Source organism: Archocentrus centrarchus, chromosome 17 (genome assembly GCF_007364275.1).
Source record: "Archocentrus centrarchus isolate MPI-CPG fArcCen1 chromosome 17, fArcCen1, whole genome shotgun sequence".
In the NCBI taxonomy this organism is placed as follows: Eukaryota; Metazoa; Chordata; class Actinopteri; order Cichliformes; family Cichlidae; genus Archocentrus; species Archocentrus centrarchus.
The window spans coordinates 23,613,089-23,634,020 of NC_044362.1; the positions used below are offsets into that span (position 1 = coordinate 23,613,089).

At 40.4% G+C, this 20,932-nt stretch overlaps 1 protein-coding gene across 7 annotated transcripts; it reads right to left on the reverse strand.

The window, feature by feature from the left end:
- Window positions 1-137: 137 nt before the first annotated feature.
- On the reverse strand, window positions 138-20,639 carry nadkb (NAD kinase b). 7 transcript variants are annotated; one of them, XM_030752757.1, is made up of 12 exons: window positions 20,525-20,639; window positions 9,068-9,360; window positions 8,878-8,961; window positions 8,119-8,248; window positions 6,895-7,003; window positions 6,004-6,089; window positions 5,494-5,596; window positions 5,212-5,387; window positions 2,463-2,562; window positions 2,220-2,377; window positions 691-773; window positions 138-594 (listed from the first exon to the last, which is right to left on the reverse strand). In XM_030752757.1, the coding sequence occupies exons 2-12, from the start codon at window positions 9,358-9,360 to the stop codon at window positions 435-437; spliced, it is 1,482 nt and encodes a 493-aa protein (XP_030608617.1). In that variant the 5' UTR covers window positions 20,525-20,639; the 3' UTR covers window positions 138-434. The 7 variants fall into 7 exon arrangements, with proteins under 7 accessions (XP_030608617.1, XP_030608614.1, XP_030608616.1 ...); XM_030752754.1 differs by lacking the exon at window positions 20,525-20,639 and adding an exon at window positions 10,841-11,018; XM_030752756.1 differs by lacking the exon at window positions 20,525-20,639 and adding an exon at window positions 10,713-11,018.
- Window positions 20,640-20,932: the final 293 nt, after the last annotated feature.

Below are 20,932 nucleotides of genomic sequence, written 5' to 3' on the forward strand. Positions count from 1 at the left end.
GCTTCATTTCAGGTTTGAGATTTTTCTACGTGCAACTCTTAACGAGTTTGTGTCACTAACATCTACTGCTCTCACACTTATTGATGATTAAGTGCTTAATTCACAAAGAGCTTTGGGTGGTCGTCGTCATTTCCATATGCATCATAATGCAATCATTAAAATCTTGTTTTTTTCATTCCTTGGTAAGAAACATGCTTTGTTTCTGGAAGCTACACAAAATCTGCAGTGTGTGTATTCGCCGGAATGTAATGTGATGATGACTCGGGGTGTAAATGACGACTGTGCATGCTTTTCAAAAGACCGATCCAACACTGATTTGGTTGAAGACAGGCCGGTGATTAACTCGTCTCTGAACAAAAGTCACCCCTTCATTCTCTCTAGGCTGCTGCAGAGAGCTCCAGCTCAATGTTTTTAAACACAAAACGACCGGGATGTCAGTTTTCTGTGTCTGATGAGTCTGAGGCGTCTGCGAGTCGGGCCTGCCTCTTGCGTACGTTCCAGTGCAAACACTGAGCCAGACTTTCAAACCAGTCGTACACCAGGTCGTGACAACAGATTGATGGCACCGGGTAACAAGATGTCGTGATCTTAATACTGCAGGTAGAAAAACAGATGGAAAATTCATCGTAAAACTGAGAAAACAGAAGTATTTGTAATGAATCTGCCACAGATGGTGACACTTGTGTTTACCAGTCTCCGTGCTGGATCTCCTGCCTCTTCCTGCCATCAAATGACACCCAGGCAGTGTTCCTGGCATCAGGAGACAAGGTGATCTGCATCAGGGAAGATGAGGACAGACTGTCAGTTTTTCAGTTAAAAAAAACAAAAACATCTACAGCCTGCTAAGCAGCTGTGACACTATAATATGTTAACAATGACAATACATAGCTACCATGTTTGCCATTTTACTGAATGAAAACATTTTCTAATCAGCACTGGCAAGCTTACGGATGAGAATGAAGGAAATGTTTTCTGAGTATTTGGCCAGAAACCAAAGCACAAATGGAAAAACTAGAGTTCAGAGCCCAGTGATGTTACTGGATGAAAGAAAATGACAATGATTCAGAGGGGCTGACAGGAACAATTTTATGAAGTTTATCATATTTCTGAAGACATTTCACACAAACCCTCATTGCTAGAGCTGGATTAAAAACCAGGGGATTACCAGAGTTATTCACTTCAATCCCAGGGGACCATGACTGTGTGAAGAACATTCCATGAAAATATTTAAACCTGTAATAAAGTGGTAGACAGACCAGCAGCCTTACAGCAACAAGCTTCCTGGTTAGAAACACTTTGTCCTCCAGGTACTCTGGCTTTCTCCCACCATCCAAAGTGTTTGGAGCTGTGAATGTGAGTGTGATGGATGGATGATCGATCAGGAGTTAGCCTATCTGAACATCAGACCCCACAGGCAGCAGATCTGTGCAATGGGAGGTCTGCAGGTGCCAAAAGGGATGACAAGAGGCCTGGCCTCATGAGACCTGCAAAGAAACTGCGAGGAGAGCAGCTTTTGGCTATTGTAGGTTTACCTACATAAATCCAGTTTCTGTTACTGTCTGCAGACCAGAGACAGTATAAAGCTTCCAGGTAACAAAAATGAAGCCAGTGCATAAGTGCCTTAAACCCACCAGATGGTGAAAGCTGTTGTAAAAAGACTTTTGGTCCTACAGAGGTCTAAGGAAGACAGCTCTCATCTCGACCTTTGTAAACAATTTCCTGCTGACTTTATGGGTTCAGTCGCTCATTTTGGGTCATACTGAATAAAACAAAAAACATCAAGTCTATTTTTTAAATTTTGGTCATATGTTTCCAAAAGGAGGATTATCTGTGGTACGCTCATTGGCTAGCAATTTGTGATTAACATGTCATTAGCCGATGTGCAAGCGGTTGCACAGTCAGACCTGCCCCTCCTTGTCACAGCCAGATTTTTTAAACCACCGTGGAGACAATGAAAACACCAAAATAGAGGCTTCAAAACGGGACTTGACAAACCATGGTTTGTAGGGTATGGACAGATCTTGTTGAAGGATCTCGTTCCCTTATTTTGGCTCTAGTTGAAAACAGTGAGTTTGGGTGTTCAGTGAATTGTGAAAGCACAGTGGATTGGGCATGCTGGATTTATATATATTATGCTGGATTAATAATTGTTAAATGGCAAAATTAAAATTTGATGTTTCTGCAAAAGACAGCAAAGATGTTTCCATGCTCCTCCTTACCATGAGCTCCACCCCAGCAGGAACCACAATGGGCCTGAAGGAGAGTGAGTGCGGGCAGATGGGAGTGACCATAATGGCGGGAACGTTCGGGTGGATCATAGAGGCTCCTGCCGCGGCTGCGTACGCTGTGCTGCCTGTAGGTGTGGACACAATTAAACCTGGAGGACAGAGAGGGAGTTTATTTACACCGTGTTTCAGTTCAAGCAGAAACAGAATCAGTTCGCAGTAATCAGTAATCTTTACCATCTCCCTGCACTGAGGTGATGAGTCGTCCGTCGAGGTACAAGTCCACGTTGGACAGGTAGGAGGAGGGACCTCGATCTACCACCACCTCATTCAACACCTGTACACACACAGAGACTACATGTAAGATCAGAAGGCCTCTCCACCAAGGTATGTTCTTAGAAAGGACAAATCTCTTAGTGAATATGGAGGCTTAGTACAAGCCAAACCAAAATATGTGACTACAGTGCCATCTATTGGCCAAAAGCCACAGAAAACAAAAATAAATATCAAAGCAAATAAATGTATTTTGCTCATGGTGCTTAAAAAATACAAATGTAGAAACAGCTGGGCTTTACAGATCATGGAGTCTATATAGACTCAAGGCAGTAAAAGACTGTACAGCCTGGGAAGTGTTGTCTTATTAATATCCACATGGTGGTGCAATTCACAATAAAACTGATCGGTTTGTCCTTTTACAGTACATTTTCAGCAAAAATATCTTGATTTATCCAACTAACAGTCAAACAAGCAAATCTACCAAAAAGAAAACCTCTGGTTGGAGATAAAACTCAAACAAACTGGCTTTCATGGGAACTGTAGAGGAACTCTACAGCCATCAAACACTAAATAAGTAAAACATGCCCACATGTTCTCTGGAGACTGCATTAAATCTGCTCAATGTACTCAATAAAACGATAAATTGGTGCATTACTGAGAGAAAGTACAAGCAGACTGCCTGCAAACACATCATGTTCCACAGTTCAGTGAGTCTCCCAGCGTACTGCAGCCCCGTGCTGTGATGTCTGGCAGATGTACTGACGTCAGCTGAGCGCAACGCAAACATCCTGCTGGGCGCAAGCAGACGTGATGTAATGGGAGGTCAAACTGAGGTTCAGGGACCAGAACAATCCGTCACTGTCTTTTATCGATGAGACTAAAACCCCCCCCATGAGAGTGAGAGAACTGAGGAGAGGGCTGCGCTCACAGTGTGAGTGTGTGTGTCATGTTCTTTCGTTACACAGTGTGTCAGACTGTGTGTGTGAGCGTCAGGGATCATTAAATATCCAGTCGGCGCTGACTCCACTGTTGACGCCATAGTATCCATGGAAACTAGCTCAACAAACATTCATAACATCCGAATTTCTCTCCAGAGCAGCTTTATTATGACTGTTGCCATGGCAACCAAGCTGATGATCCCTCACTGCGCCCTACACACAGACACAGACACACAGACACACACACACACACACACACACACACACACACACACACACACACACACACACAGAGTCAGGTTCCATCATCTTAATAGCACGCAGCATCACTTAAGAAGTGTGATTGGGAATTAACAAGGAGAACAACTGCAGTCCCACGAGCTCAAACTAAGGAACCAGAGGAACGTGACTGGGAACTCAGAGGCTCCAGCTGCTGAATCTAAAGGACATCAGAGAGATTTTAAAAAATGACTGCATTTACTCTTTCCAAGTAAATAGTAAGTACAGTAAGTACAGCTACGCCCATATATTTGGAAAATGACCATTTTTAATAATGTTGCCTCTGCACACCACCACGGCAGATTTTAAATCAAATAATCAGGTTGTGATTGAGAGGTAGACTTTCAGCTTTAAGGGGTTCAACAAAAGTATTACATTAACTGTTTAGGAATTACAGCCATTTTTATACATAGTCTCCCATTTTCAGAGGTTCAAAAGCAGTTTCATTGTTAGGTAACAAATTTAAATATATATATCTCTATATAAGCCAAACTTTGAAATCCTTCAACATACTCTTTTCTTCTTCAGGGTTTCCGGCAGGGCCTAAAATGTAAGCATGAGCTACTGATACTTTAAAGTATGTTATCAGCCTTTTGCACATGTAAAAACTACCTGAAATGGTTGATCAAAATTATAAAGCACAGCTTTAAAGTGATCTGTGTCAGTAAAATAAAATAGGATGCTGGATTTAAGGCATTTATTATTGAGTGTGTATTTAAAACATTCAGAGACTTGCAGACACCCTGATGAATGCAAAGGAGCCATGACTGTGAAAAAAAGAGTGAAAACTCAGAGCGTCTGTTTCCAAAGTACACAAACAGCTGAGGGATGCAATGAAGCAATCAGCTAATTAACAGATGCTTCTCTGCTGCCCTCACACTCTTTCCTTCCACTCTTTTTACACACTCTTTGACAACCTGTACCTTTGTTCAATGAAAGTTTAGAAATGCCAGACCCACACTCTAATATTCTAATTTATCATTTAGTGGCACCTGTCACTGTGTGAATAAACGTTTCTATGAGCCACATGTTTGATCTGCAAGTAAGCTACTAAAGTTTCTGCTTTTGCCTGACAGCTGCAGTATTTTTGGCACCAGAAACTACAGAAGGTAAATTTAACTTAGTCGCAGCTTTCACTGGTTAAAATTGTGGTCACTACTAAATCAGAAGGTAACCAACTCCTGAAAGTCTGCATGTTGAAGTGTCCTTGGACAAGATCCTGAACCCCAGAATGGCTGAATAAATCAGTGTGAATAGGTGAATGTGGCCTGTAGTGTAGAAGGTGCTTTGAGTGCCAAGTTTAAGTTCCTAAAATGGGTCTTACAAACCATCCAAAAGCTCCAGGCTGTAATCTACACTTATGATCATCTTCAGCATTATCCAAAATATCACAGAATGACCCCCAATTCACTTCAACAATAAGAACATCTGAGCTAACAAGCTTATTTGACAGGCGTAAACAGACCAACAAACTTGACCACCATTGCCCTCACCTGTAGCTGCAAGGTGACCTTGCCAGCATCGGTGTTGGTGTGTCCGTGAGGAAGGAGTCCGTTGTGCTCAGGCTGTTGCTGCGGCCCTCCGCTGTACGGCGGCTCTCCTGTTCTCTGAAGCATGTCCTTCACCACCTTCACTTTCAAACGACTGCGCAGAGTGATGGCCGCGTTGCCTGAAAGCCCACAGGCATACATACAAGATCACAAAAAAAAATTATCAGTTATCCAGATTTCTACATTTTCAGTAACTGGATTATTTCACTAAAAGCTGCAGTTTACCTTCAAACACTTTGGCCACTTCAGTCTTGTACGACTCAAACTTGAACGGCGTCAGAAAACCCAGAGAGCCGAGGTGGAATGCCATAACTGGAGGGACGCTGCCCTGCAGAAAAGAGAAACCACAGCATCATGTTAAAAAAATAGCTTCTTTTAATTAAACTAACTCAAGACAATAAAAATGATACATCTGCTCCCTGAAGAACTCATCAACAGGAAATTTTTAATTAAATAATCAAGTATTTCTTTATATGTTTTGATAGTATGTGACACAGTCATGCATTCAGAAGAGAAGGGATTTGAAATATTAACTATGAGCAATTATGTGATTCATTTTGTTATTAAGAAGGAGCAACAGTCACAAATTACTTTTATTTTAATTTTATTTAGATGGTATCGCAGCAGGGTTGAAAAAGCTACATTAAAATAGAAACTATGCAAAAAATAAAAAATTTAATGACACCCTTACAAAAGTCACGGCTAACATCAACAAATATCAATAAATCACAATACCTGGAAGAGCGAAGAGGCGTAGAGCAAAGTCCCATCACCCCCCAGACAGATGATGAGGTCGATGCAGTCAGAGATATCATCATAACCTGAAGCCACACATCAGTGTTAAAATTATCCAGCAATGTTATTTCACACGTGTTACACACTAAACATTTTCCCCTTACCAGCCACTGCCGACACTTTTCATCATACTCACAAATTACTCATGATTGCCAGAATATCTCATCAATGGCAGGAAAAGTGGGGGTTTTTTTTACATTATAGGGAAAGAATATTAAAAAACATCCTAAAAACGCTGCATGGGAACATCTATTGATTTGGCCAACTTGAATGATTTCTGAGGAAACAGCCACGATATGTAGCGAGGTACTGATCCAAGCAGAATAATGGTTCAGACATGCTATGTCGTCTCTCTGACAGCAACTCTTCAAACTGAACACAATAACACATCCTTTAAATTACTATAATATTCTGTAACAAGATCAAGATCAACTGCTTTCCCAATTCAGGGTCACCGGGGGTGCTGGAGCCTATCCCAGCTGTCACAGGGTGAGAGGTGGGGTTCACCCTGGACAGGTCTTTCAGAAATATACATACATGAACTTTTTGAAAGCAAATGTCTGTAATTTCTGAAATTACAGTTTGGGTAAGACTCTACTAAATTAACAGAACAAAAGAAAACACAGATAAATATTAGAAAAAAAAGTATCTTGCTGTTTATCTTGGTTTGAAGAATGAATGAATAAATAAAGATCATTTAGTTATATAAAAAGTAGAAGAAATGCAATGTAAATTACACACTGTTAAGTGTGAGGTTTTTTTGTTTTTTTTTTTTACATATCTCCAGCATCGATGTTTGCATGTTTGGGTCTTTACAGTGAGGAGTCTCACCCTCTCTGAAGGTGCAGAGCTGATTACGAATGGAGCAAAACGCCTCATCCTTTGACAGCGTGGCGTCATCTGCGACCCTGCGCTCCACGTACACCATCATCTGCTTGTCCTGACACAAAAATGCACGACAAACAGCAAAACACAAAACAGACATCTCTTAAACAAGCCTTTCAAAATAATGTGAAACATGTGCCAAACACATGTAGCTTAGTGATAGCATCTGTATGGAATGCAAATATGTGGCTTCGCTGTCCAACTCCGACTGTCTGGTTTCGTAAAATACAGCTTGTTTAAAAAAAAACAAAAAAAAACAAATACATCTGGTCACAAGGTGTTGTAAGGGCTTGAAAGCAGGCTATAATTTTGCCCTACATGTCTGGACTATTTCCTGCATTTTTCTTTATTATTATTTGTTGCTGGTAAGGTCCACAGTGTACACTCTGTTCTTTGGCATGTTTCTCAATAGGAACATGAGTGAAATTTACAACCCGCCAACAGACAAAACTGTATGTGAAATCACTTTTAAAGTTCACCCCAAAATTTACACACTTTCCTTCTGGCCTAGTACTTTTTTATTGATTTACTTTATGGATGCTGCCCAGCATTTAACACCCCACCACCACCACACACACACTCCATTCTTTTCATAGTGCATCTTGCTGTCCTGGTAAATGGCACATACATGCTGCTGTCCACCAGATTCTAAAGATTATTAGACCAGGCCACCTTCTTTCATTGCTCCACAGTCCAGTTGTGAAGCTCAGGTGCACACTGTGGCTCTTTTTTTTTTTTTTTCCAGTGGACAGTGGTCAGCATAGAAACTCAGCAATCTGTGGTTACACACAGAGCATGCTGTGATACACTGTGTGGATCTGTCAGCATTAGTTTGTGCTTTAGCAGCTCTTACATGGGACTAAACTGGCCGGCTTTCCCTAACCACGAACATCAGTGAGCCTCACTATGTCCTTGTCACTGGGTCACCTGAAACATTTGCAAAACACCTGCCATTTTGGAGATGCTCTGACCCAGGAGGCTAGCATCACATGTTTTTCCTTGCTAACACATGAACTTAAGAAACTGTCTGCCTAACATGCTCTTAACAGCATTCATTGTAATAAGATTGTCAGTGTTATTCAGACAGCCCCTCAATGGTTTTATTGTCGAGGCAGATGGGAGTACATTAATTAATCCACTATACAACACTACAAACACTGCGTCTTGTACCTCTACCAGAAACCTGCAGAGCTCTTTGAAAGGCTCAACCAGGCTCTCATCTCTGATTTTCCTGATGACGAGCACGTTGACTGGAGGTTTGTTCCAGGTGAGCCTCTGGCTGGCCGGGTCCTGGATGTGCCTGGGACACAGATAAAGACACGAGCGAAGAAACAATCAGTTGAAACCACAAGCACTGTCTGTCTGCAGCAGGCTATAAAACACAAAAAAAAAAAAAAAAAACACACACAGATAAGGAAGTCTGATCACATAAAATATATTTAAATTAGTTTACCTTATCACATTATAGTTAGAGTTCAGTTCAGTCTGCTTTTGTTCCTTACAGACTTCAAATGAATTAAATCCCACTGATACCATGTCTTCTGAATTAAATAAACACAATTCAATATTCTCTAAGAACGGAGTCATTCATTAACTTGTGATCATGTGTGTTTGAGTTAAGGTCAAATTCCAAAATATATAAAATGCTCTTTTTTCTCTTCCCTTTACCTCTTATCTCTCCTCTTCTTTGTGTGGCAGATAATAGGCATCGTGCAGGTAATTCTTTGTACGTGTATACAAATCGAGCATAAAGAAAATCTTATGATCAGGTGACAATCAATATCCATACCCTGCTCTGAAAGCCTGCCCATCTCAGGTAAGATCCAATCACAGCACTCTAATTTTATCTTATCTCACTTACAGTTACACAAACTGTGTCAATGTACTAACAAACGCAAAGTCCGGCTCATTCAGCACCCTCATGCTTACATGACTGAAGTTGGGTTGGGAAGAATGCAGGCTTTGGGTCCAAAGTGAGTGGCTGGATACGGTCCATGTAGAAAGTGGGCTCTTCTGTGAGGAGGAAAAACAGTGGAGTCAAGACAACATCACCTCATGTCCCAAGCAGCAGAATTGTGCCAGTGGCACGAAGGACCAGCTGGCACCCTGCAGTGCAAACCTCTTAGGCGAGCTTTCAGCTGCGTCACTCGCTGAGCCGCATGTCTCCAAGTGCTCGGGTTGACCTGGCAACCTCCGCCGCTCGATCTCCCACAGCAGCTGTTCGTGATCGCCCCCCCGTCGCTGCGACCTCTTCCCATCCCGTCGTTTCCTTGGTGACTTGGACGGGCGCTCCTTGTGCTTGCAGGCTCTGGGTGACTCTGACATCTGCCCGAGTGGGCCCAAGGGTCGCAGCATGCCTCTGTCCGGCACTGCCAGGGGCCTCGATGGAGGACTGGTCTCTGAATTTTCCATCTTGCAAGGAAGGAACACAGAAACGTGTTAAGCATGTTTTGGGTGATTCCTTATAAACACAGTCAAATCTGAATAAAGTTCCCACCTGACCCTCTCAGAATCAGCTGATTTTTAAAAAAAAATCATTTTCTAGTACCATAATTTTAGTATATTTAATGAAGCCAAAATTTTATCTTCATGCGAGGAAAACCTCTCATGTCACAGGTTCTTGGAGTATATTTTAAATTACATTATTTTTCAAGCATTTTTGAGCACTCAAATTCTTAAACAGGGCTGAAACACACATTCAGGCTCTGTAAAGGTCTTGTTTTACCTATTTTCTAATGTGACACTTTTCTAATGTGGCCATGACAAATTTCTACCCAATCCTGCTTTATTTCAATGATATAAGATATTGAAGTCCATCCATTCTCTTTCACTTAAAATTCTGCAGAGCTTTATTAAATATACTAAACTTATTGTACAAAAGAGGAGCTGACTCTGAAGGCGTCAGGTGTGAGGTACGCCTTGATTTTTGTGGGAATGACAAAACTGACAATTTGATCTTGTAAAATTGCTATTTATAAGACTATTCTATGAAATCTAAAATACTTCAAAACCTCAAATAATTAAAGTAGTTGATTACTTGATTTTTAAAAATGCCTGAAAAGTCATCGCCCATTACGTTGACACATAATTTATCACTTAGCATTGGTTCCAGCTCCTCAAATAAGAGGATCTGCTGCTTTATATCATTATAAATTTCAGGTCTTTGGATCCTGATATGATGATCTGTCAGCAAGCACTGAGAAAATATCGCCTATAACAGGTATTTCCAGAAATTTCTGACGTTTTAATGGCAAAAATAAATTAACTGAATAGACCTTTATTGATCCTTTGTGGAAAATTGCTTTGTTACTGCACCAGTAGCACCTTGCACTAATACTATACACACACAAACAATATAAATACTATATACATCTGTGCTACTGCAAGACTCACTTCCCTAAACTTAAAGAGCCCCACAATGTAAGTTAATGAATATATATGACAACGGTGAGCAGCAAATCCTTCAATTTAAGAGGCTGAAACCTCATAATGGTCCTAAGAAACAAAGTATTTACACTTTACTGATTAGTCGTTCTGCTCCATCTCTAGGTTGAAAGAGCTGTTGGTTTCATTCATAATCATATGAACTTCACCATCCTAACTAATAAATGTCAGTAAAACTACTCCAAACAACTTTCTGTTTAGCATTTCATTACTAGCACTGACCTTGGGACCAGCTAGACTGAGATAACAGACATGAGATTTATAACACATCACTCGCAGAAAACAAACTGAGACACACACATACACACACACCTGAGTACCTGCCCTGACTAATGGCTCAGTCTCAGTCCTAAAAACCGCTGATCTGCTGACAGCCACCGTTACCTAGCAATAGCTAACCGGCTAACTGGGCCGACCGGAAGAGGAACGGAACGAAATGAAGCCTTACTGTGTCACACACACGCGAACGCGCTCATGTCGATACTAGCTCACCGCGGCTTGGGTGTATTTAGATGCTACCGGCTGTGTATTTTAAAAGGTAGACGCTGTAAACTGACTCGTTACAAATATGGGGGAGGTGACGTCACGGTCCGCACGCGTCAAACAGCACCACAATCTCTACTCTCTGTGCGTGACCCGCTCTCAGCTCAAAGGCACAGCGCCACGCCTGCCTCTGCTGGTGACATGCGGCACTACATCCACACTGAAAAATAAAGAGACGATGGGAGCGGAGTACACGACACATAGTACACGATGTACACTCACACTACACTTTATTAAGTACACTTTGCTAGTACAGGGTTGGACCCCCTTTTTCCTTCAGAACTGTGATTTTTCAAAGCACAGACTCAATAAGGTGCTGGAAACATTCCTCAGAGATTTTGGTCCATATTGAATGATAGCATCACACAGTTGCTGCAGATTTGTTGGCTATGGATGAACCCACTATGAGTTGCCCACAGAAAGCCATCATGGGGCCCCAGGGGGTAAAATTACTGTGGTCCGTCCCCCTACATGGGCAAGCCCACTGTGGGGTGCCCTGTGTGGGCACACTCAGTTGGGGCCCACATGGGATAAGTGTGGGTTTGTCCTGTCCACACAGCTCCACAGTTCACCCCCAACTACCCACTGTGGGCTCACATGGACATGTTTGCTGGGTACCTGCTGATGTGTCTTCCTGCTTGCCCTAAAATAAAAATTTGCTTTTTGTTTTCTTGTTATTTAGCCGAAGAAAACTAGCACTGGCCAACACTGGGGTTTGGGGAGTTGATTTTCAACAACACATGGCTTACAAGGTAAAAATGATAACCAGGCTTGAAGGAGAAAAGGCTGCCTTAATCAAAGAGATAGCAGAGCTGAAAGATCATCTGGAAAATCATAAGGCTGACCAAAAAGAAGAGCTGCTGCCCATACCATCTGCTGTTGAGGCCCAAGTACAGCCTGCTGTCCAGCCTTTAAACAGCAGTGGTGACTATGAAGATTTTCTAAATAAGTGCCAGTGGATCTCTGAGACGGAGTTCCACTACATCTTAGATGATAAGGACAAACAGATAACTGCACTCCAACAGGAAATACCTGTTTTATTGAAAGAGAAAGAGCAGTTGAAAGAACTTCTCAAGAACCAACGAGCGTTCAAACCTGAGATGGAAGAAGAGAAGGACATGAGTCCTGCACAGCCTGCAGCAGCGTGTAGCATCACGCTGGAGCTGAAAATGCCTCCTAAAGTGAGCAAACTCCAGGCTGCCGCAGGTCCCAGACCCCACCCTGTCTTGTCTACAGAACCACAGCTGTCCCCATCCTCTGTTGCTGGGACCTCTGACTTAGGGAGAGGAAAAATGTTGGGCAAAAATGGAGGAAAGATAGCACAGCTGGAAGCAGAAAAGGGGGCCTTGCTCCAAGAAACAGGTGATGCTTGAAGCTGAGAAAAAGAAGGCAGAAAAAATAAAGGCAGCTCTTTATAAAGAGGTTATTGAAAAAGAAAGGATCTACACAGGTGCTTCACTGACAGTTGAACAACTTTAAGAAACTGTCAACAGTGAAAAAGAACAAAAAATTAAGACCGAGAAGCTGTTAGCACCAACAGCTTGCTGAAAATAATACACTTAAGGATGAGCTGGCCCAGGCACAAAAGAAACTTGAGGAGGAGAAACATCAGAGGGAGGAAGACATGTCACGTCTCCTGGCTGAGCACAGCCAAACAACCTCAATGTTGAAAGCAGCAGCAATGAAGGCCCAGGAAGACCTCAAAAACAAAAGATCACAATGGCTCCAGGAAAGGTCCTCCATCCAGGCAGTTCTAAGAACACTCAAGGAGTCCATCGACAAGAACATGGAACAGAAAGATAAATTTATAGCTGACGTAACGAGCCAAGTCCATCATTTAGAGAAGGCTCAGGAGGAGGCTGAGAAAAAACCAAAGGAGAAATCTTTGAGGAAGAGATTTATGCAGCTATTTAGAAGATCCTGAAGGATCATTGTTGTAATCTCTGACCTCAATCCTCAAAATTTCTCGGCCACCAAAGAATAAACAAGAAACTAACAACTAGCCCCAACCGGTCGCGGCAGATGACCGCCCCTCCCTGAGCCTGGTTCTGCTGCTTTTGATTCTAAGGTAAAGACCCAACAACAATTACACAGAAAACCCAACAGTCAAAACAATAATAATCACATCAATAAAGCATAATTCTTGATGTGATTTGGGGCTAAATAAATAAAATTGAATTGGACCAAAAAAGAGCAATCAAAAAAACAAATACCAAGAAATTTAAGTGTTAAATTCAAACATCAATAAAACAATTGGGCAAATTTTTAAAAAAATTGCCTTGTCTTGTTTTTTTATGTCCTGTTTGGGTGCAAAGGCTGAATTATTTGCAGCAGCTGCTTCTTTGAGGGGCAGAGCTGTTTACCCACTTTCAGAGGCCATGAGAAGATCATCTGTAACCTTCACTAATGCTGTTTCTGTACTGTGATGAATTCTGAAACCTGACTGGAACTCTTCAAACAAACCATTTCTCTGCAGATGATCAGTTTGAAGGATTTTTGAGAGGAGAGGAAGGTTGAAGATTGGCCTATAATTAGCTCAGACAGCTGGGTCAGTGATGACTTTTTAAGTAATGGTTTAATTACTGCCAATCTAAAAGCCTGTGGTACACAGCCAATAGACATGTTGATGGTTTGGAGGAAGCAACTATTGAAGTTTACTCCGAAAGATCAACTGGAGCGAGAGTTTAAACAAATACCAGCAGTGCTGAAAGCAGCTGATCGTTGAGACGGTTATGAATAAGTTTTTCTCTAATGGTTAAAATTTGTGAAGAAATTCACGAAATCACAAGAAAAAGATTGGAGTTGAAATGCCTAGTGGTCTGTAATTTTCCACTGATCCATTGTCAGTGGAAAATTACAGACCAATCAGTATCTTATCTACAGTGTCAAAAGTTGCAGAGAAACTTATTTCCCAACAAATAATAACACATCTGAATACCGCTACATTTTCCCTTCATTCAATGCAATTTGGTTTTAGAACTCGACACTCTACGGAAACTGCTAATTGTTTTTTCATAGAAAATATCAAACATTTGCTGGATAAAGGTGGTGTGGTTGGAGCTGTGTTTCTGGATTTAAAAAAAGCCTTTGACACAGTAAACCATAAAATATTGTTAACCAAATTAAGAAAATTTAACTTCTCAGCAGATGCAATAAAATGGATAAAATCTTATCTTTCGAATCGCTCACAGTCAGTCAGGATCAGTGATTACCACTCACCGCTCCTCGCTCTGTCCACAGGGGTACCTCAAGGTTCTATTTTGGGGCCTCTGCTATTTTCACTTTATATAAATGACTTACCTTCAGTTTGTCCAGATGTCTATATTCAGATGTATGCAGATGATACCGTTATTTACACGCATGGTAAAAACACAACACAAGTAGCTGAAAAACTTTCACAGTCTATGGCCCATGTCTCTGAATGGCTAAACCAATCCTGCTTACAACTTAATGTAAACAAAACTGTTTCAATGTTCTTTTCTAAATCAAACATTGCAGATAATAAAGCAGATATTTATGTGACAGGTGAAAAAATAAAAGTTGTGTCAGAATTCAAATACCTAGGTATCTTAATAGACTCTAGACTAACTTTTAAACCACAGATAAAAACGATCTGTAAGCGAGTGAAATTTAATATTGCAAATTTCTGTTACATAAGATCACACCTATCACTTCAGGCAGCTAAAATGTTCATGCACAGTATGGTTCTGTCTCATATCACCTACTGTCTTACAACCTGGTCACAGGCAAACAAAACAACACTCAAACCTTTAGAGTCACTTTACAAACAGACAATCAAAATTTTGGACAGAAAACCATCATATCATCAGTGTGCCATTCTACAAAAGCATAAGCTTTTAAGTTGGGAAAATGTCATTAAGTATTCAAATCTCTGTCTGATATTCAAAATCATCCGTTGTCTGTCGTCTCCTCCACTCAGTCAGTTTGTTAACATCAGAAATGCCACCCACAGAGTCACACGAGGGGCGGCCCGAGGAGACTGCGTTGTTCCTCTCAGGAAAAGTGCCTTCAGTCAGAGTGCCTTTTTCAGTTACAGCAGCACAGGAGTGGAACTGTGTCCCTCAAAACATCAGAGAACTGACCACATACACTCTGTTCAAAAAGCATCTAAAAAAACTGGTTCATAACACATCAGATATGTCAGCATTAGGATTATGGACAATGTCTCTCCCCAACCCAGCCCTGTTGCCACTTGTGTTTTTATGTAATTATGAAGTATAATTTTTTGTCTGTATTATATTTAACTTGGATCCTCTTTTTATCAACAGGATTTGAAGAATGATAATCTGTTTTATTGCTTTTTTATATCTGTTCATTGTAATCTTCTTATTGTTGTTTTTTAGGTTGACAATGTTAAGATCTGTCTAGGGACAACAGATGAAAAATAGCCTTTTGTCTAATTCTGGTGCATTTACTATAATGTTAATTAATGTACACTGTCCCTGTCAAATAAACTAATACAAAAAATAAATTAAAAAAATGCTTAAAATAGCTCAAACTTAATTTGCTGAAAGAGCTTAACCAGTTTGAAAAGCCAAAAGAAAGAAAGAAAGAAAGAAAGAAAGAAATGAAATGCAAAACAGCTGAAATTCTCAAGAAAGTAAATTGAAGTTGATTTGCTTAAAGTGCTGTTTAAATAAAGAGGGAAATAGCGAAACATGGAGCTGAAAAGCATTAGAGTATGCTGAAATGGGTCTGAAGAGGATTTGAAACTTTCCTCATTCATTTCAAGCTGTCAATACATTCATAAGCAATTAAACATTTTAAAAACTATAACAGTTACCAAAAAGAAAAGTAATAGCATAATTCTCCAGAAAGAGCTGAACTTTATGATACCAGAATAGTTTGTGTAGCACAAAGAATGCAGAAGGAAGATTTGAGCTGCAATGCCTACAAATGCATAAAATACCTTAACCATAATTTGCTGAGTAAACAGGGTTGAAAAAGAAACAAAAACTCAACAGTAAAAAAGTTGAAACTTTCCATAAAGTTCCTAAATTGAATTTGATTTGCTGAAATTGGTGTTTAAAAAAAGGAAAACAGCCAAACTTGGAGCTGAAGTGCATCCAGGGGCGCAGCTATATACTTTCTGAGGTGTATGCGGACACATTTTTATTTTCCATCCATCCATTTTCATCAAGCCTCCTCTTGATACACTGACATAGCTTACCGACTGTCTTTAAACCACTTTGAAAAAATGTTTTTTCATCCCAACACTTTTATCCTTTGCCCTCTTCCATTTTGTGCCCCGGAGAGCTTTCTTTTTTGCCTCTCCATCTTTAGCTACCTGTCGTCAGATGATAGCACGATTCAAATGAAAACAGTCGCAATCGAGCGTGTTCTCGAAAGCGCGCGCTGGGGCGAAAGGGGCCAGGGTCAAGCTGTTCCCTAATATAGCTCATTCTCTTTTGAAGTCTGTTGTTTCAAACCTCCATAATGTATCCCCATGTCCAATTCTCCTGCCCTATCATTGTGTACACTTCCTGACATGCATGCGTTATCTTTCATTTTCCTTTTTATCTTCTGCCTATACTTATATTTACACCTAATAACAGTTTTGTTGACTCAGATTCTCAGATAAGTATACAGAGCACTGTAGTCGCCCACTGTACTCATGGCTGGTTTGGATCATTTTTGCACCATGACTCAGAATTTGGAAGCTACCACCTTCACACCAAAGTGATTCATCTATTTATTAGTTAGCCTACTGGCATACATTTGCCAGGAAGCTGTTCTCTGCATCTTCCCATGGTCTGTTTCCCACCACCACATCCACAGGTGCTGGGTTTTTCACACCTCTTAGATCTTGCATATCGGCGTGCTGCTTCTCCTGACTCTGGGCTGTGCTGCACTGCACTGCATGCTTGCCATCCTCTTGAGATCAGCTGCTACATACAGATATTAGTGAACTATCCTCCTCTGAAAGTCCAAACTACAGAACAAATTTACACTCAATCCAGGAGGAGATTTGTTAGCCAAGCTCTGCGTATATTTCTCAACACTTGCACCCTCTTCTTGGTTTTCTGGCTGTGCTCCTCCTGCTACCCATGGGAATACCCTCACACCTGGATCTGAATGTTGCCTGGCTGCGTTTCCTCGACAGCCTTCTGATAGCCGTCTGTCTAGCCTCACCTTGGCAGCAGTTCTTCCCTACAGCTTCTGTGGATGGAGATTTGATTTTAGCCTGGCTGCAGAGGACAAAACATGGCTGCACAAAATATTTCAATGCAGAATATTCATTAAAAGAAGTGTCCTTTTTAATAAAATAATGTGGATTTCTCTCTAAGGAATAATAGAGAGGTAATACCTGTTTTCCTAAAACTTTAATATCTCAGCTGAATGGTTTATCATATCCACGATCCCCATAGAACAAACCATAATGATTTTGGTCACATCAGTTTGATCTCAAAACCATTGCTGGCACTGTGCAGCAATAACATCATGCAGGTACAACACAAAAATGTGCAATTTTAAAAAGGTAAAACATTCTTTACGATATTGCAGTAGTTTAGAAGTCATTTATATGTAGGTGAAGTCCAAATGTAGCTAATGGTATGTCACTCATGGTGTTCTAAAATGGCTGGTGATTGACATACAAATTTATTTCAAGCAGCAATATATATATTGTGTAATATCCAGTATTCATTCACTAGTGCAATATTCATCATCTTCATTATTATATGTATACACATATTTACTTTCTTACAATGTACAGATGCACCAATGTATGTATGTATGTATGTATTTTTATACATTCTATTTTTTGTATATTTTACACATTTATTTTCTGTATATCTCTTGATCATATTGATTATACTAGATTATAATATTTTTATTTTCATTTTAGAGAGTTTGATTTTCTGTTACATGGCACTGAACAGGAGTGGCCCTCCAATCTCATTGTACATCCTGTATAATGACAATAAAGGCATTCTATTCTATTCTATTCTAATAACTTGAAGTAACTGTTTTTTTGTATGACTTTATCAGTCTCTCACGTCATTGTGGAGGAGTTTTGGCCCACTCTTCTTTCCAACATTGATTCAGCTCATTGAGGTTTGTGATCACATTTATTTATGCACAGCTCTCTTAAGGTCCAATCACAGTGTTTCAATCAGGTTCAGGTCCAGACTGCTGTGTCTGCAATCATTGTCCTGTTGTATGACGGAGTTTCAGCCAAGCTTTAGCTGTCAGACAGATGGCCTCACATTTGACTCCAGCATACTTTGGTATACAGAGGAGTTCATGGCTGACTCAACGACTGCAAGGTGGACAGGTCCTGTGGCTACAAAACAAGCACAAATCATCACCCCGCCACCACAAAATTTTCTCTTGGCAACCCTTCCAAACAAGCCACACATTTAATATTTTTAATTGTACTGTCATGAACTTTAATATTTAACATGCTAACTGAGGCCTGTAGGGTTTGAGATGTAGCTCTTGGATTATTTACAGTTTCTCTGAGCACCTTGAAGTGAATTTGCCGAGACATCCACATGTGAATGAATCTTTCAAACTGTAGAACCATCATTCGTTAAGGAGACTTCTTCCCCAGCATTAACAATTGGTTCACACACCTGAAATACGGAAGCTTGTTTCTGCCACTAAAAAAAAATTGCCATCCATAACTCAAAATTTCAAGTTCAGGGTTAATACAGGAATCCTAGAGTTCAATTTACTACCTTTTACTACCTCTACAATATTTTTACTACCAGCAAAAAATCGAGCAGCAGCCTTTTTTGGGGTAGCGGTGGATTCACAGCACTAAGCCATGTAAGATGATAGCTCATCTCTCACCGAAGACAAAACTTTATCCCACTTACTTGAAGGTGTAACTGTGACTTTGTCTTGACTACGACCACATACACATTAATATTCCAGACGTATTTCAAAAAGACTTAGGAAATTTGTTTAAGAACATAGACAAAATGCAATGATATTCAAGTTTCACAAGCCGATGATTTATTTTCCAATAGAATATTGGAATACTGGTTTGCTGCTGAGGTGTGACAGCAATACTTGTGCTCGTAGCTGACCTTGAGGTTGCAGATGCAGTGCTTTGTGTAGCATCAAAAAACAAAATAGGGATCTGCTCCTCACGCGTGTAAATCCGCTGCTGGTGGATGCTCGGTGTGATTTGATTGCCGTCACACCATTCAAGGTCAAATTTATATTTTTTCTTCACACTTTACAAAACGCCTCTCAATCATTCCCCATGACCAGCTTAAGCCAGTCTTTGAATGCCGGGTCATCGAGCTAAAGTTGTGAAAACTTACATTTTCCCATGACGAGGTGCAAAATGACTCGCTAGTCTCAACATATTAGGCGGTTGCAACACTGTGCATGTGCACAGCAGATCGGACAGCAGAACCAATAGAGTCTATCAACGTCAGCTCAGGTCCTGCTCCAGGCCTCGAGGGCCGGTGTCCTGCAGATTTTAGATGTGTCCCTGATCCAACACACCTGAATCAAATGGCTGAATTACCTCCTCAGTATGCAGTCAAGTTCTCCAGAGTCCTGCTAATGACTTCTGTATTTGACTCAGGTGTGTTGAAGCAGAGACACATCTAAAACCTGCAGGACACTGGCTCTCAAGGCCTGGAGTTGGCCACCCCTGATGTAGGGGGACTCCCCCCGGACAGTCTCTTTCTCGACCCCCCCCCCATTCTGTCAAGTCTTTCGTATTGAACGGTTGTTTTTCAAAAACCTTGCTGAAGTTAACGTGTCAAAACACTGATGGCACATCTGGACATCAATTTAATGTATATGGATGTGTAATTTTATATTTCAACTTAAAACTGTTAAAGTTTCATCAAGTTTTCATGATCAGAAAGTAGTTTAATAACGTAAGGAAAATGTCCATTGTCAAAGCGACAGTCCATGGCAGCCAATGCAATTACCAAAAAGAAGGTAGTTAGATTAGACAAAATTAAACTATTGTTTGTTATAAAGCTGTTTTCTCAGCTCTTACATTTTCTGTTAACCATACTTCTGCCTCTCTGCAGAAAATTTCATTCAAATATTGATTTAAAGTCAGAGAAAAAATACTAACTTTTCTGCGTGTACTACACTTTGAGATCAGTTTTCATTGATTATAATGGTAAAATAGTGCATGCTAATGGAGTAGTTAATCGGATGTAACTTTATTATTATTTGCGCTTTTAGTCTGGTTTTGGTATCAAAATGTAATTTTTTCCATGCTCTTTCTATTTGCATGGGTTTTAGATGTAACTGGAAAGAATGAAAATTTTTGTAACATACCTATTTATAGTTGAACTTAAAACAAAAAGTCTGCATCAGTGGAAAAGTCAAAATATATTGAAGGGGTGATGTAAAATTTACTACCTAGTCAAATTCTGTTTGTTACCTTTTAATAGCCTTAATTTGAGCTCATTTAATTTACTACCTTTCACTACCCCGCGGAAACCCTGGAGTTAACACTTCGAAATTTTGAGTTAGCTCTGGCGATCAGAAAGTTCCGTGGAGGTACGCCATTTCCTTCTTGGGAAGCAGGAGGCTGAAGGCATCACCTGTCCAAGAGTATAACATGAAAAAATTGATTCCTTACCTTTTATGCAGCTCCTATTTGCTAGACGGCATTCAAAGGTCAAAAATCTGACCGTTTGTTTTCGTTTGCTATACACTGCTAGCAAACTGAGACTGTCGCTACCCAATTGTGAGTGCGCATGCGGTTGGAGTAATCTGCTTCCGGGTAACAAGGAAATTACCTCGTTCACGGAGCTTCGTGATTCGCAGAGGTAACTCGAAATTTAGAAATACATAATTCAAAATTTAGAGATACCCAACTCGAAATTTCGAGTTATGGATAGCAAAAAAATGAATTAAAAAAAATTTCAGCGGCAGAAACAAACTGCTAAAACTTTTGCAGAGGTGCTTACACTTACTGATTATCAGTTAATCACGAGTATTTGATTAGCAGCACCTGGCTACTACTTGCCCCCTTAATTCCTATAGA

Coding starts and splice junctions, on each gene's coding strand:
- nadkb (XM_030752753.1), bottom strand. CDS start 10,662: ATGTGTTATAAATCTCATGTCTGTTATCTCAGTCTAGCTGGTCCCAAG. Junction 8,962..9,067: donor GCTGAAAGCTCGCCTAAGAG/GTTTGCACTGCA, acceptor TCCTCCTCACAG/AAGAGCCCACTTTCTACATG. Junction 8,249..8,877: donor CCCAACCCAACTTCAGTCAT/GTAAGCATGAGG, acceptor TCTGTGTCCCAG/GCACATCCAGGACCCGGCCA.